The sequence below is a fragment of the Leguminivora glycinivorella genome, chromosome 24, assembly GCF_023078275.1.
Source record: "Leguminivora glycinivorella isolate SPB_JAAS2020 chromosome 24, LegGlyc_1.1, whole genome shotgun sequence".
NCBI classification, from domain to species: Eukaryota; Metazoa; Arthropoda; class Insecta; order Lepidoptera; family Tortricidae; genus Leguminivora; species Leguminivora glycinivorella.
This window is the reverse complement of record NC_062994.1, coordinates 7,784,052-7,801,182: the sequence shown is the minus strand read 5'-3', so window position 1 is coordinate 7,801,182 and position 17,131 is coordinate 7,784,052. Positions and strand designations below refer to the sequence as shown.

Below are 17,131 nucleotides of genomic sequence, written 5' to 3'. Positions count from 1 at the left end.
GGCAGATGTCGCCACTGCTGCTGGGGTGTTTCGCAGACCCCTCAAGAAGCTCGCGAAAATACACGTTGCTCTTTAAAAAAGGGGAGAATGTGCAAGACTGCACAAACTTTTTATATTATTTTACCTTTTTATAGTTTATTGTCTATGATTTTTCATATAGTCCTTTTGTCTATTTTTATTGATTGACTTCATTACATTTTGTTTTCTCAACGATACCAGTGCCTATTATTTAATTTCCTTAAAAGGAACAGTTCTCGCGTTCAGTTGCCTATAGTCGCCGCATGGTCTCCAGCCATTATCTTTCTTGGGCGCTAGATGTAGTGGCGAAGACCAAGGGCTCAGTGATGGTCTGGCTGTTCCACATTTGAGCATGGACTCAAACTCCTGCTTGGCTATCTTAAGCTTGTCAGGTGCTAACCTTCTAGGTGTGCAGTGGACTGGAGGACCATCCGTCGTCTTTATGTAGTGAACCGTGCTGTGTTTGATCTCACGATGAACTCCTGGCGGCCGCGTGATGTCTGGGAACTCTTGTACTATGCTATCATACCTCGATTCTCCGATTGACGTCTTGATGGATGCTATGTTGCTTGTGTTTTCAGCTGACATGGCTGCCACAGACAGAGAGGTCGTATTATCAATTAGGCGTTTGTTACGGCTGTCGACGAGTAAATAGTAGAAAGACAGAAAGTCGACGCCTATGATTGGCTTGGTGACGTCGGCTACAGTAAATTGCCAGCCGTACTCACGACGAAGACCTAAATCCAGGTGTAGCTGTACATATCCGTAAGTATTGATTACAGATCCATTCGCGGCGAACAGTTCATACTTGCTTTTGGGTCGATGTTCACGAAGAGCCGAGTGCGGAAAAACACAGAGATCGCTTCCTGTATCCACGAGAAACTGCATTTTGGTACGTCGGTCTGTAACGAACAGGCGACCTGGTCTCGAGCAATTGTTGGCCGCCATCACAGATTGCCCTGACCGTTTCCCGACACAAAATCGCAAGGCTTCAAGCACTTCGTTGCTTGAGACTGGAATTTGGAATGGTACCAACACACAGGCCATCTACGGTAGCTGGACTGCGAACGACCTTGACTGGTTCCACGGCTACGGCTGCGACCATACCTCTGCGATCCCTTACCCCTGGTTCTTGGTCGCGATCTGGTGTTCCTTTCTGCGCGCATTTCATGGATTTCCTTGGTTAATTCCGCTATCTGCTGAGCTAAGTAGTCCATTGAAGCGGTTTGCGGCCCCGGCGCAGAACAAGTTTGTGACGTACTTGCTACCTGGGGGTTGGGGGGTGCGAGGTCCCATACTCGATCCGCGGTGTTTGCCAACGTGTCCAACGTCTGTGGGGTCGGCTGCGACGCTATTGCTGCCTGGATGTTCATTGGTAAACGATTAATCCAAATAGACCTTAAAAGTTCCTCATGTACCTGCGGGCCTGCTAGATGCTGAAGATGACGCAAGAATTGGGATGGCTTGCGATCACCTAACTCCTCATGCACCAACAGCCTCTTCAGTTCCTTTTCTCGGGACGCTGACAGCCTTGAGATCAGCTCTGCCTTCAGCTTCTCATATTTGCCCTCCGCCGGCGGGTTGACAATGACGTCCTTCACCTCAGCGGCGTACTCGTGATCTAGCTGTGACAGTATATAATAATATTTGGTAGCATCGGATGTTATTTTAGATAAAATGAAGTGGCCTTCTACTTGCGCAAACCAAACCGCCGGATCTTGACGATAAAATGGCGGTAATCGTACTCCGACGCGGAATGTGTCGGCGCCAGTGGATAACGGGTCAGTGGAAAATTCCAGAGACGGCTGCGCGGCCGGTTGCATGACTTGCACATTCGCTTGTGGTACTGCGTTTGCACTCTCCCCGCTTGGACCGCCTTTGCCATCACCCATATCTGTTTCTCAGACAGGTTGCGATCAATATTCAAACAAGGGGTCACCAGTGAAGTGATGGAAGGCACCCGACGTGGTAAACACTTAAAAATGCAAAGCGAACTCACCGGGGGATGCGATAGATACGTAGACAGGCGGAGCGCCAAGCGACGTGCGTTCAGCGTGGGATCGAGATCTGCACTGCGCGGCGGGGAGCGCCGGCGCATCGGGCGGCGTCCAAGGCCGCGACTATCCAGGACCGGTTGAAGCGGCGCGCGGTGATAGCTGACTGCAGCCGACACGGCCGGTGCCGGCGGGCCGGCCGGGCACTCGAACGAGTAGGTATTTGGTAGGTATTGATGTTTATGTTATTTATAGGATTAAGTATGTATTTTATCTATCCACATTAATGCGTATGTATGTATGTATATGTGTAAATTATTATGTATGTGTCTATTATGAATTTAGTGTTATATTTAATTATGTAATTATGTTTATGTGATGTATTTATTAGGTATCGTGTACTATATAAGTATATATGTAATTTATATGTGATATTTATGTATATAAGTAAATAATACGTATTTATAAGTATATACATATAGGTGGCATCGCCACAGATATACATATTGGTACCAAATTTCAGCTTTCTAGTGCTAACGGTTACTGAGATTATCCGCGGACGGACGGACGGACGGATCGACAGACAGACATGGCGAAACTATAAGGGTTCCTAGTTGACTACGGAATCCTAAAAATTGAGCAAACACTAGTAAGTTTCGCAATACATGAGTGTCAGTGATGTGCCAGTCACTAAGATTGTATTTAAGGGTGACTAACTAGTAACTCAGTAAAATCCCTAATAAGTAAACCACAAATATAATTAAAGCAAACAGAGAAAAATCTGCGTAAAAGAGAGTTTCAAGAAAATAGGAAAATACACGGATTGGAAGAAAGAAGCAATGGATCATACCAAGTGGCAAACTCGGCGAACAGAAGGCAGAGATCCACAAAAGATTGTAGTGCTACAGGAAATAAGTAAGTACTCTCTGGGTCCTGAAATAAGTATCCAGTTTTGTCTATAAGTAGCAAGTATAACTATGCGATGTTATGAAAGTTGTAGGTTGTACAGAACGTTAAGAAAATCCAAGAAGGTTTCTCAGTCAAAAAAATTCACTAATTATTTTTGGTTGATTGCTTTATTACAAGACACAGGTTCGAATGGATGGATACTGATTGTTACGAGTGAAGAGTTTAGTTGCATCCGCATCCGCAGCACTCTCCGCAGATGGAGACGCAGCCGCAGGCGGGCGCGCAGCCGCCGAAGCAGACAGAGCCGAGAACGGGCACGCAGCCGTCGACGCAGGTGTTGCCGCACGCTTGGATGGGGCCGGTCACGCCCACCTGCCCGCAGCCCTGCCCGCCGTACGAGCCGCAGCTGCTGCCGTAAGAGCCGGAGCTGATGCCGTAAGAACCGGAGCTGGAGCCACAACAGCCGCAGCTCTGGCTGAACACGGACTGAAATTAAATAGTTTCGGTTGAATTGTATTCTAAGTTTATTCGTAATATCAGACTGTCCCCGTGGTCTCGGAGTAGAGATTCTTCGAGGCAGTTACGTTTGCAATTTTAATCATACATGCATCAAGTCGTAGAGTATTTACTGTCTTTAGAAAAGATGTGAAATTAAAGTATTAAAATTATTATTGACAAATATTTTTCTTGCTAACAAGTGGTTATCAAATTCTTCATAGAACTAAATTACCTGATGGAATGGAACCGAAGTTACTTCTTCATAATATAAAAGCTAAATATACACGGCTCAGCCGTTTCCCTAATATGCCTAACGATGGCTAACCCATTAATTTTACTAAGCATTACTTTTAGGGTTTACCCTTTAGTGGTAGTGCTTAAACAAAAGGGTAACCTGTTCCTAATTCAACATGTTCACCTGTTCCGTTATCGCGAAAGTCCATTTGAATTTAAACTTTAATACTCACTTATTATATTAGTTTTATGAAGGTACAGTTGAAAAGAAAATATGCGCTTTATATCTTAAAATGAATAATCCTTCAAGGAGAAGTTGCTTCTTCGAAAAGGCATATCTATATTACGAATCAGTCAAAAGCGATTATATAAAATACCCCTTTAAAACTGCCGAAGTGGATGCTAGGCCGATCATACTTCTTTTTTTTGTTGTATGTATAGATAGACGTTTGACCACGCGATCACACCTGATGGTAAGTGATGATGCGGTCTACGGTGGAGCACGCTTACTTATGAGATACCTATTTACTCTTGCTTTAAAGAGACCTGGATTGTACTCATGCGGAAACACAGACTCAGGCAGGGCATTCCACTCCTTGGCGGTTCGCAGAAGAGATGTTGAAGTGAAACGCTTAGTGCGTATTTTTGGAATACTAACTGTGAAGCGATGTTTCTATTGAGAAACATCGCATTGGTATCGCATATACATTGGTATAAACATATTCTTGAGGATGAAAAAATATTTAAAGTCAATTTATAAAACAAGCAAATAAATGACAATTTAAAATTAAATTATGATATTTACCTGGATCAGGCAGAGCTGCAGACAGAGGACGAGCACGGTGTAGGAAGACATGGCGCTGTTGCTTAGCTTTCAAACTTACTTGAAACTGTAGGTGCTCATGTAGCTAGTCCAGCTTTTATATTAAAATATTACAAAGGAATGTTAGAAAAAACTGATAAAACGAACACATGGATATAATATCATGTTTTTTTTTCTATTAGAACTACAGGGACAATGGCTCCTGATAATGCTGCACACGTGTTTAATCGAATAATGTATTAATTGTTCCTTTGTTAAAACATAAAATCGAAGGCAAATGAGTGATAAGGAAGCGTTTAAAAACCAGGTTCGTAATTCGAATAATCATTCTAGTGAAAACTTCCACTAAGAACAAGTCGAAATGGCGTGAGCGTCAGAATGGCGGGTGTACATCAAGCAATCCTGGTGTCGTATACGTCAGGAGTTAGTGCTAGCAATGTGCCAAATGTGCGCCAAAATTTGAGCAATGTGCTCTTTGAACTCCAGAGATATTTAAGAAATTAATGACACCCGCCATTCTGACGTCAGGTTGGCGGGTGTACTTCCAGTTCTAGCTAATGGCTGCTTACTCGAGGGTGAAAGTACTGCCTAAGGTTAGTGCTCGCAATGTGCTTCCACATGTATGAAACACACACTAATTCAGAGAGCCGTTGAAGAGTAATATGGGATTGAATAAATATATCTATAAGTATCACTTTTTTGTGAAAAGCGCCTGAATGTTAATGCTGCATTTCAGGTAATGAACATTGCTATTTTATTTCAGCAGGCGTTATAGACATCTTTATTCAATCCCATATTACTCTTCAACGGCTCTCTGAATTAGTGTGTGTTTCATACATGTGGAAGCACATTGCGAGCACTAACCTTAGGCAGTACTTTCACCCTCAAGTTAACAGCCATTAGCTAGAACTGGAAGTACACCCGCCAACCTGACGTCAGAATGGCGGGTGTCATTAATTTCTTAAATATCTCTGGAGTTCAAAGAGCACATTGCTCGAATTTTGGCGCACATTTGGCACATTGCTAGCACTAACTCCTGACGTATACCACACCAGGATTGCTTGATGTACACCCGCCATTCTGACGCTCACGAAATGGCGTCCAAAGTTGTGGTCATCTTCGCTTTTGCTGTCCTGATTCAGGTAAGTAACTAGATAGTTAATTTTATTTAATATTTCGACATATAATACATATTTTATAATTATTTTTTAATCTCACCTAACCTAAAACGTATTCAGTTCAGTTCTTTATTTGCCAATATAGACACGAAAGCCATGCAAATACAATTATACATTATAAATAATCAACAATAAAAAGGTACGTAACAAAACAATAACAACAATCAACGAGATAATGAAATAATAAGTGAATTAATAAATAAATTAAATTTTTTAGTCAATTGTAATTAATAAATAAATTAATTTTTTTAGTATTTTAGTCAACAAGTAATAATAGTAATAAATGTCAGTTTCACTTACCATTTGACCCATAAAATAAATGCAATATTAAATGTCAACAATTGCATAAAGCATTACCCTAAATGATATTAGCTTAATATAATGTATGTATATGGTCACAGTGTTGACATTTTTTAATTTCTTAATTTTCTATGGTGACTTTAGTTGGTAATACAAGTGAAAATATCAGCCCTCAAGCTTTACCTATTTGCATTAAGAAAGAAAAATTTAATAAAATGAGTTTTTCGTTATTAATATTTTGTCAATTCGTGATGCAGTTCAGGCGATAAATCATTTTTTCATTTCTTTATTGCTAAAAATCATCAGCTATTTTACAAGCTGTTATTTAACTTGCAATGTAGCCAGGTATGTAGGTATGTACATATTATGTTCGGATGAAATCCTGTGACTTAATTTTCTAGCAGACATCTCTAACCGATTGTGCTGAAATTTTGCACACATAATTATGTAAATCACGTGACAATGCAATATTATGGTATCATGGAGCTGATCTGATGATGGAGCAGAAAGGTGGCCATAGGAAATCTGAAATCAAATGTCGTATCCCCATCGAGTAAAAAGTACAATATTTAGAAACGTCTCGGAGAGCAGTAGATAACTGTTGAAAGAAAAGTACAGTCGGCGATGAAAGCTTGTGCCAAAAATGTTTTTTTTTTTTTTGCGAAAAAACTTATTACCTATCCAACTCAATATAAGCGTCAGCTATCAAATAATATGCTCACCGTTTGATTCTATGAACCGATTTAATAACTTATTTTATTTGTGATTCATTTTATTGCAGGCCATCGCCGGTCAGAAGGGCGGTTGCTGCGGGTCCGGCCGCTCCGGCAGATACGGCAGCTCCGGCTGTGGCTGCTCATGTGGTGGCTCTGGAAGCTCTAATGCCGTCTACGGTAACTCCATCAACATCCCCACAAGCGGCGGCGACTTCGTCGTCACCAGCGTCGGCCCCATCTCCCCCTCCGGCATCTACGTCTCCTCCGACCTGGACCTGAGAGGAGACTTGGACGTCTACGGAGAAATGCCCTTCCTGAGCGCCGTGGAGTTCTCTGGCGAATACGACACTCAAGGTTCTGGCTGCGTGGACTACAGCTGCGGCACCTGCGGGAACGTGGCCATCACCAGCGTGCAGGGCAGCTCCGGCTGCGGCTGCGGCTCCAGCTGCGGCTGCGGCTCCAGCTGCGGCTGCGGCTGTCGTTAAGACAATACACTACACTCGACCAAGTGATAACATTTAGTTATCTTTGGCTCTCCCTACGAACTCGTACATATGTCGTATATATTGATAAATAAAAGTGCATTATCAGAATAAGCATATTTTTTTCTTATAGTTTACATCTAATTTGTAAAATATGTATATTGAAGTTATGTCTAGGTTTTTAACCACCGCACCCAAATCTCAAGGAAGGTGGTTTTCAATTCGTATGTATTTTTTTTATTTTTTTATATTTGTTCCACGATATCTCCGTCGTTACTGGACCGATTTTCAAAAATATTTTTTGATCGAATGTATACAGATTGGTCCCATTTTATCAGAACCCAGTTGTGATGATGGGATCCTGGAGAAATATACATATGGTGATTTTTTTGTTTTCATACGAACAGCATGCTTTTACGTACGGAACAGTGATATTTGGTGCAGTGGAACTGCTGATGAAGATCAGAACGGAACTCCTCAAATCTGAACGGCACGCTTATAATGACTTTCGTATTTTATAATAACAGCAAACAGCATGCATTTAAGTTCAGAATAGTGACATTTATTTGTTAGGAGATTTGTTCTCTTTGTTATGCATGCATATTGAGTTTTCAAGTCAAATTCTGTCAAGCTCGATTTCTTGATCGTAATCGGATATCGGAAACATGAGGAATTGAGGAAACTCCTCAAACCTAAACCGTATACGTATATTCATTAGATTTGTGTTTCCATCAAATAATCAAAGATTATTGAAAGCAGTTTTAAAAATTATCTACACATTTCTACATAATCCAACATTCGCGAGAACCTTTCACCAGAACCCCAAAAGTGGCGGTATTTTTTTCTTAAAAATTAAGAAAGAAAGAAAGAAACGTTTATTTGGTGTATAAAAAAACATAAATTAAAACTTAACCTATTACATCTTAGTCTAATAAAATTTTATACACCAAAATGGTTGCCACTTAGCATATGCCGATGACTAAGTTAGCCATTACGTTGGTTTATTACGATTTATGGTTAATTATGAATTGAGTATCTATATTGATCACAAAATGTTACTAACCATACTAATATTCTGTAACATATCGGTACTTACTTAATGAGAAATCACAATAGCTTTTCTAAAAAGCACTGAATTCGAAAAGATTAGGTTCACCAATCTCTGGTGTCGGTTCATTATTCCGAATGAAACATGTTTTTTCTATTACTTTAATGAAAATGTTAATAGCGAAATAAAAAAAAAAACAATCAGGGTATCAGGCGTTACCTCGTGGAAACCCATGATATGATACTTAAAATTTTGCCTCTACTTTTTAATACGTTCACTCTCTATCCATAAGCTAAATAGGTTATGTAATGGCTGACCACCTTGAGCTTCAATTCAGTGTCTGATCTGACTGGCTACGATAAGTCTGCGCATGCAGATATACATCAGCTCGTCGAACAGTTCCGTCAAAACGAATTAAGGACTTCTAGGAAGTCTGCAGCTTCAAGTGCATAAGTATGATTATTTAAGAACTATAAATGCTCCCAAAACAACTGCGAACGGGAGTAAAGGCTCGCGTAATGCCCCAAACTCCTTGGATCTAAACAAACTCCATGACACACAATTGAATGTTGTGAACTATTTAACTTTTACTAGATCAGCTGATACATATAATGCCTGCGTCATCTGATCTTTGAATAAAAAACCAGCCTAGAGCATGTCGGGCCATGCTCAGTGTAGGGTTCCGTAGTTTTCCGTATTTTTCTCAAAAACTACTGAACCTATCAAGTTCAAAATAATTTTCTTAAGAAAGTCTATATAAAGTTCTACTTTTGTGATATTTTTTCATATTTTTTAAACATATGGTTCAAAAGTTAGAGGGTGGGAGGACGCACTTTTTTTCTTTTGGGAGCGATTATTTCCGAAAATATTAATATTATCAAAAAACGATCTTTGTAAACCCTTATTCATTTTATATTTAAATACCTATCCAACAATATATCACACGTTGGGGTTGGAATGTAAAAAAATATCAGCCCCCACTTTACATGTAGGGGGGGTACCCTAATAAAACATTTTTTCAGTTTTTTTTATTTTTGCACTTTGTGGCGTGATTGATATACATATTGGTACCAAATTTCAGCTTTCTAGTGCTAACGGTTACTGAGATTATCCGCGGACGGACGGACGGACGGACCGACAGACAGACATGGCGAAACTATAAGGGTTCCTAGTTGACTACGGAATCCTAAAAATTGAGCAAACACTAGTAAGTTTCGCAATACATGAGTGTCAGTGATGTGCCAGTCACTAAGATTGTATTTAAGGGTGACTAACTAGTAACTCAGTAAAATCCCTAATAAGTAAACCACAAATATAATTAAAGCAAACAGAGAAAAATCTGCGTAAAAGAGAGTTTCAAGAAAATAGGAAAATACACGGATTGGAAGAAAGAAGCAATGGATCATACCAAGTGGCAAACTCGTCGAACAGAAGGCAGAGATCCACAAAAGATTGTAGTGCTACAGGAAATAAGTAAGTACTCTCTGGGTCCTGAAATAAGTATCCAGTTTTGTCTATAAGTAGCAAGTATAACTATGCGATGTTATGAAAGTTGTAGGTTGTACAGAATTTTAAGAAAATCCAAGAAGGTTTCTCAGTTAAAAAAAATTCACTAAATATTTTTGGGTGATTGCTTTATTACAAGACACAGATTCGAATGGATGGATACTGATAGTTGCGAGTGAAGAGTTTAGTTGCATCCGCATCCGCAGCACTCTCCGCAGATGGAGACGCAGCCGCAGGCGGGCGCGCAGCCGCCGAAGCAGACAGAGCCGAGAACGGGCACGCAGCCGTCGACGCAGGTGGTGCCGCACGCTTGGATGGGGCCGGTCACGCCCACCTGCCCGCAGCCCTGCCCGCCGTACGAGCCGCAGCCGCCGCCGTAAGAGCCGGAGCTGATGCCGTAAGAACCGGAGCTGGAGCTACAACAGCCGCAGCTCTGGCTGAACACGGACTGAAATTAAATAGTTTCGGTTGAATTGTATTCTAAGTTTATTCGTAATATCAGACTGTCCCCGTGGTCTCGGAGTAGAGATTCTTCGAGGCAGTTACGTTTGCAATTTTAATCATATATGCATCATGTCGTAGAGTATTTACTGTCTTTAGAAAAGATGTGAAATTAAAGTATTAAAATTATTATTGACAAATATTTTTCTTGCTAACAAGTGGTAATCAAATTCTTCATAGAACTAAATTACCTGATGGAATGGAACCGAAGTTACTTCTTCATAATATAAAAGCTAAATATACACGGCTCAGCCGTTTCCCTAATATGCCTAACGATGGCTAACCCATTAATTTTACTAAGCATTACTTTTAGGGTTTACCCTTTAGTGGTAGTGCTTAAACAAAAGGGTAACCTGTTCCTAATTCAACATGTTCACCTGTTCCGTTATCGCGAAAGTCCATTTGAATTTAAACTTTAATACTCACTTATTATATTAGTTTTATGAAGGTACAGTTGAAAAGAAAATATGCGCTTTATATCTTAAAATGAATAATCCTTCAAGGAGAAGTTGCTTCTTCGAAAAGGCATATCTATATTACGAATCAGTCAAAAGCGATTATATAAAATACCCCTTTAAAACTGCCGAAGTGGATGCTAGGCCGATCATACTTCTTTTTTTTGTTGTATGAATAGATAGACGTTTGACCACGCGACCACACCTGATGGTAAGTGATGATGCGGTCTACGGTGGAGCACGCTTACTTATGAGATACCTATTTACTCTTGCTTTAAAGAGACCTGGATTGTACTCATGCGGAAACACAGACTCAGGCAGGGCATTCCACTCCTTGGCGGTTCGCAGAAGAGATGTTGAAGTGAAACGCTTAGTGCGTATTTTTGGAATACTAACTGTGAAGCGATGTTTCTATTGAGAAACATCGCATTGGTATCGCATATACATTGGTATAAACATATTCTTGAGGATGAAAAAATATTTAAAGTCAATTTATAAAACAAGCAAATAAATGACAATTTAAAACTAAATTATGATATTTACCTGGATCAGGCAGAGCTGCAGACAGAGGACGAGCACGGTGTAGGGAGACATGGCGCTGTTGCTTAGCTTTCAAACTTACTTGAAACTGTAGGTGCTCATGTAGCTAGTCCAGCTTTTATATTAAAATATTACAAAGGAATGTTAGAAAAAACTGATAAAACGAACACATGGATATAATATCATGTTTTTTTTTCTATTAGAACTACAGGGACAATGGCTCCTGATAATGCTGCACACGTGTTTAATCGAATAATGTATTAATTGTTCCTTTGTTAAAACATAAAATCGAAGGCAAATGAGTGATAAGGAAGCGTTTAAAAACCAGGTTCGTAATTCGAATAATCATTCTAGTGAAAACTTCCACTAAGAACAAGTCGAAATGGCGTCCAAAGTTGTGGTCATCTTCGCTTTTGCTGTCCTGATTCAGGTAAGTAACTAGATAGTTAATTTTATTTAATATTTCGACATATAATACATATTTTATAATTATTTTTTAATCTCACCTAACCTAAAACGTATTCAGTTCAGTTCAGTTCAGTTCTTTATTTGCCAATATAGACACGAAAGCCATGCAAATACAATTATACATTATAAATAATCAACAATAAAAAGGTACGTAACAAAACAATAACAACAATCAACGAGATAATGAAATAATAAGTGAATTAATAAATAAATTAAATTTTTTAGTCAATTGTAATTAATAAATAAATTATTTTTTTTAGTATTTTAGTCAACAAGTAATAATAGTAATAAATGTCAGTTTCACTTACCATTTGACCCATAAAATAAATGCAATATTAAATGTCAACAATTGCATAAAGCATTACCCTAAATGATATTAGCTTAATATAATGTATGTATATGGTCACAGTGTTGACATTTTTTGATTTCTTAATTTTCTATGGTGACTTTAGTTGGTAATATAAGTGAAAATATCAGCCCTCAAGCTTTACCTATTTGCATTAAGAAAGAAAAATTTAATAAAATGAGTTTTTCGTTATTAATATTTTGTCAATTCGTGATGCAGTTCAGGCGATAAATCATTTTTTCATTTCTTTATTGCTAAAAATCATCAGCTATTTTACAAGCTGTTATTTAACTTGCAATGTAGCCAGGTATGTACGTATGTACATATTATGTTCGGATGAAATCCTGTGACTTAATTTTCTAGCAGACATCTCTAACCGATTGTGCTGAAATTTTGCACACATAATAATGTAAATCACGTGACAATGCAATATTATGGTATCATGGAGCTGATCTGATGATGGAGCAGAAAGGTGGCCATAGGAAATCTGAAATCAAATGTCGTATCCCCATCGAGTAAAAAGTACAATATTTACAAACGTCTCGGAGAGCAGTAGATAACTGTTGAAAGAAAAGTACAGTCGGCGATGAAAGCTTGTGCCAAAAATGTTTTTTTTTTTTTTTTTTTGCGAAAAAACTTATTACCTATCCAACTCAATATAAGCGTCAGCTATCAAATAATATGCTCACCGTTTGATTCTATGAACCGATTTAATAACTTATTTTATTTGTGATTCATTTTATTGCAGGCCATCGCCGGTCAGAAGGGCGGTTGCTGCGGGTCCGGCCGCTCCGGCAGATACGGCAGCTCCGGCTGTGGCTGCTCATGTGGCGGCTCTGGAAGCTCTAATGCCGTCTACGGTAACTCCATCAACATCCCCACAAGCGGCGGCGACTTCGTCGTCACCAGCGTCGGCCCCATCTCCCCCTCCGGCATCTACGTCTCCTCCGACCTGGACCTGAGAGGAGACTTGGACGTCTACGGAGAAATGCCCTTCCTGAGTGCCGTGGAGTTCTCTGGCCAGTACGACACTCAAGGTTCTGGCTGCGTGGACTACAGCTGCGGCACCTGCGGGAACGTGGCCATCACCAGCGTGCAGGGCAGCTCCGGCTGCGGCTGCGGCTCCAGCTGCGGCTGCGGCTGTCGCTAAGAAATACACTACACTCGACCACTTGATAACATTTAGTTATCTTTGGCTCTCCCTACGAACTCGTACATATGTATGAATTGATAAATAAAAGTGCATTATCAGAATAAGCATATTTTTTTCTTATAGTCTACATCTACTTTGTAAAATATGTATATTGAAGTTCTGTCTAGGTTTTTAACCGCCGCACCCAAATCTCAAGGAAGGTTGTTCTCAATTCGTCTGTATTTTTTTTATATTTTTATGTTTGTTCCACGATATCTCCGTCGTTTCTGGACCGATTTTCAAAAATATTTTTTGATCGAATGTATAGGCATACATATTGGTCCCATTTTTATCAGAACCCAGTTCTGATGATGGGATCCTGGAGAAATATACATATGGTGATTTTTTTGTTTTCATAAGAACAGCATGCTTTTACGTACGGAACAGTGATATTTGGTGCAGTGGAACTGCTGATGATGGTCAGAATCAGAACGGAACTCCTCAAATTTGAAAGGCACACTTATTATATATTTATTATTTTTATAAGAACAGCATGCACTGCTGATGAAGATCAGAACGGAACTCCTCAAATCTGAACGGCACGCTTTTAATGGCTTTCGTATTTTTATAATAACAGCATGCATTTAAGTTCAGAATAGTGACATTTATTTTTTAGGAGATATTGTTCTCTTTGATAAGCATGCATATTGAGTTCAACTCAAATTCTGTCAAGCTCGATTTCTTATTCGTAATCGGATATCGGAAACATGAGGAATTGAGGAAACTCCTCAAACCTAAACCGTATACGTATATTCATTAATAAATATACAAATAAATACAAATTTTATTGACATGAACATAAGATTTTAGGTTTACACGTATAATATTTAACTATTTAATACTAGGTTTAAAACATAATACTAATAAAATAAAAAAAAACCTTAACAATAAAGAACCTTAACAAACTACCTAAATTAGTCAAACAACCCACCCCGCATCGTTCCCGACGCAAAAGTGCCCATCACACTTGCCGCGTTTCCACGTTTCATTAAATTCGTGTTTCCATCAATTAATCAAAGATAATAATCTTTATCGTTTAAATGCAGTTTTAAAATTTATTTACACATTTCTACATAATCCAACATTCGCGAGTACCTACCTTTCACCAGAACCCCAATGGTGGCGGTTTTTTTTTTCTTAAAAATTAAGAAAGAAAGAAAGAAACGTTTATTTGGTGTATAAAAAAACATAAATTAAAACTTAACCTATTACATCTTTGTCTTATAAAATTTTATACACCAAAATGGTTGCCACTCAGCATATGCCGATGACTAAGTTAGCCATTACGCTGGTTTATTACGATTTATGGTTAATTATGAATTGAGTATCTATATTGACCACAAAATGTTACTAACGATACTAATATTCTGTAACATATCGGTACTTAATTAATAAGAAATTACAATGACTTTTCTAAAAAGCACTGAATTCGACAAGGTTAGGTTCACCAATCTCTAGCGTCGGTTCATTATTCCGAATGAAACATGTTTTTTTCTCTTTTTTTAATACATACATACATACATACAATCACGCCTGTATCCCATAAAGGGGTAGGCAGAGCACATGAAACTACTAAAGCTTCAGTGCCGCTCTTGGCAAATAAGGGGTTGAAAGAAAACGAAACTGTGACATTGTAGTGACAGGTTGCCAGCCTCTCGCCTACGCCACAATTTACCCCATATCCCACAGTCGCCTTCTACGACACCCACGGGAAGAAAGGGGGGTGGTGAAATTCTTAACCCGTCACCACACAGGCTTTAATGAAAATGTTAATAGCGAAATAAAAAAAATATCAATCAGGGAATCAGGCGTTACCTTGTGGAAACCCATGTTACCTACTTAAAATGTATTATATAATACTTATGTATATTAATTGTGTTTACCATTGAATAAATTATTGAATCTGAATCTGAATATTGAAAAATGACCTTGCTAATACGCTAACAGATAATGTGCTTAGTACATCAGTGCTAATCCGTTATACTTACTGGCGTCTTTCTTTACATGCAATTGATGTTTCTACCCTACCTACCTACTGCAAAAATAAATACGCAAATAAATATAACAAACCGCAACCAAAAATACAAAACCCACCATGTATTTTGCCTCTCGACGAGGCACAAGAAATTGATTTCGCTTTTCATTTACTTTTCAAAACGTTCACTCTCCATCCAAAAGCATAATAGGTTAATGTAATGGCTGACCACCTCGAGCTTCAATTCAGTGTTTGATCTGACTGGCTACGATAAGTCTGCGCATGAAGATATACATCAGCTCGTCGAACAGTTCCGTCAAAACGAATTAAGGCCTTCTAGGTGTCTCCAGCTTCAAGTTCATCATCATCATCATCATTCCCTTGCCCTTTTCCCATTATTTGGGGTCGGCGCAGCAGATCATCTTCCTCCATTTCTCTCTATCAGCCGTCATTTCCATACTAATACCTTTCACTCTCATATCGTTGTTCACACATTCCATCCATCTTTTCTTAGGCCTTCCACTACCATTGTATCCATCCACTTTCATATTTACCACTCGTTTTATAACATTGCTTTCATCCCTCCGCATTACATGCCCATACCATGCTAATCTACTTCCTCTCAATTTCTCTGTCACTGGCGCTACTTTCAGGCTTCCTCTTATATACTCATTCCGAATCCTATCCAGTCTTGTCACACCACACATCCATCGCAACATTCTCATTTCATTCACATGCAGTCTTCTCTCATCATTCGTCTTGGTGGCCCAGCACTCACTACCATACAGGACGACAGGTCGGATAACTGATTTATAAATTTTCCCCTTCAGCCTGAGAGGCATTCGGGGATCGCAGGTTGTGCCTGTAACCTGTCGCCATTTCATCCATCCTGCGTTAATCCTGTGCTGAACTGCTCTGTCGATCTCGCCATCTCCCTGAATGAGGGAACCCAGGTACTTGAAATCCGAGCAGGTAGGCAATATTTCGCCATCTAGTGTCATGGCAACAGGGGCGGAAAGACCGCCGAAGTCACAGTAAAGATACTCTGTTTTGGATCTACTGATCTTCAAGCCAACATTTTCCAGCCTCTGTTGCCACTTCGCTAACCTGCCTTGTACCTCGAGTCCCTCTTCTCCGACAATCACGAGGTCGTCGGCAAAGAGCATGCACCAGGGTGCCTCTTCCTGCATGTCCGACGTCAGAGCGTCCATTATAAGCACGAAGAGGTATGGGCTCAATGCCGAGCCCTGGTGCAAACCCACAGTCACACCGATGCTGTCAGTAGTTCCAGCAGCGGATCGAACACGCGTACAAGACGATCTGTACATAGCACGGATTAGCTCTACATACTTCCCAGGCATACCTTTCTCTTTCAAGGCCCACCACAAAACCTCACGGGGAACCCGATCGTAAGCCTTTTCCAGGTCGACAAAAACCATGTGCAGATTTTTATGCGCGCGCCTGTACTTTTCGCACAGCTGGCGTAAGGCGAAAATGGCATCTGTCGTACCTCGACCGGGCATAAATCCGAATTGATTTTGCGTTATCCAGCTTCAAGTTCATAAGTATGATTATCTAAGAACTATAAATGCTCCCAAAACAACTGCGAACGGGAGTAAAGGCTCGCATAATGCCCCAAACTCCTTGGATCTAAACTCCATGACACACAATTGAATGTTGTGAACTATTTAACTTGTGGGAGCCCTAATTATAATAGAAACTCTTTACTAGATCAGCTGATACATATAATGCCTGCGTCATCTGATCTTTGAATAAAAAATTGAAAAAACACTAGTAAGTTTCGCAATCTCATGTATGTCAGTGATGTGCCAGTCACTAAGATTGTATTTAAGGGTGACTACCTAGTAACTCAGTAAAATCCCTAGCAAGTAGACCACAAATATAATTAAAGCAAACAGAGAAAAATGTGCGTAAAAGAGGATTTCAG

General features: G+C 39.6%; 5 protein-coding genes across 6 annotated transcripts in view; 2 read left to right on the top strand and 3 right to left on the bottom strand.

The window, feature by feature from the left end:
• The window catches only part of LOC125238566 (chorion class high-cysteine HCB protein 12-like), a 38,248-nt gene extending 30,986 nt beyond the window's left edge, over positions 1–7,262 (top strand). Inside the window, exon 2 of the mRNA XM_048145905.1 lies at positions 6,736–7,262. Within this exon, the coding sequence (XP_048001862.1) occupies positions 6,736–7,155 (420 nt within the window). The 3' untranslated portion in view covers positions 7,156–7,262. The remainder of the gene's footprint in view (positions 1–6,735) is intronic.
• Positions 513–2,373, bottom strand: LOC125238564. 2 transcript variants are annotated; one of them, XM_048145901.1, is made up of 2 exons: positions 2,018–2,373; positions 513–1,643 (listed from the first exon to the last, which is right to left on the bottom strand). In XM_048145901.1, exons 1-2 carry the CDS (start codon positions 2,114–2,116, stop codon positions 966–968), a joined length of 777 nt encoding a protein of 258 aa, XP_048001858.1. In that variant the 5' UTR covers positions 2,117–2,373; the 3' UTR covers positions 513–965. The 2 variants fall into 2 exon arrangements, with proteins under 2 accessions (XP_048001858.1, XP_048001859.1); XM_048145902.1 differs by lacking the exon at positions 2,018–2,373 and having other exon boundaries at positions 513–608; positions 1,437–2,011.
• Positions 3,070–4,554, bottom strand: LOC125238568 (chorion class high-cysteine HCA protein 12-like). The gene is made up of 2 exons (XM_048145908.1): positions 4,459–4,554; positions 3,070–3,407 (listed from the first exon to the last, which is right to left on the bottom strand). Exons 1-2 carry the CDS (start codon positions 4,507–4,509, stop codon positions 3,144–3,146), a joined length of 315 nt encoding a protein of 104 aa, XP_048001865.1. The 5' UTR covers positions 4,510–4,554; the 3' UTR covers positions 3,070–3,143.
• A 2,555-nt stretch (positions 7,263–9,817) lies between the features above and the next one.
• LOC125238570 (chorion class high-cysteine HCA protein 12-like) lies at positions 9,818–11,319 on the bottom strand. The gene is made up of 2 exons (XM_048145910.1): positions 11,206–11,319; positions 9,818–10,154 (listed from the first exon to the last, which is right to left on the bottom strand). Exons 1-2 carry the CDS (start codon positions 11,254–11,256, stop codon positions 9,891–9,893), a joined length of 315 nt encoding a protein of 104 aa, XP_048001867.1. The 5' UTR covers positions 11,257–11,319; the 3' UTR covers positions 9,818–9,890.
• A 204-nt stretch (positions 11,320–11,523) lies between these two features.
• LOC125238567 (chorion class high-cysteine HCB protein 12-like) lies at positions 11,524–13,273 on the top strand. The gene is made up of 2 exons (XM_048145907.1): positions 11,524–11,632; positions 12,765–13,273. The coding sequence occupies exons 1-2, from the start codon at positions 11,585–11,587 to the stop codon at positions 13,164–13,166; spliced, it is 450 nt and encodes a 149-aa protein (XP_048001864.1). The 5' UTR covers positions 11,524–11,584; the 3' UTR covers positions 13,167–13,273.
• The last annotated feature ends 3,858 nt before the right edge of the window (positions 13,274–17,131 follow it).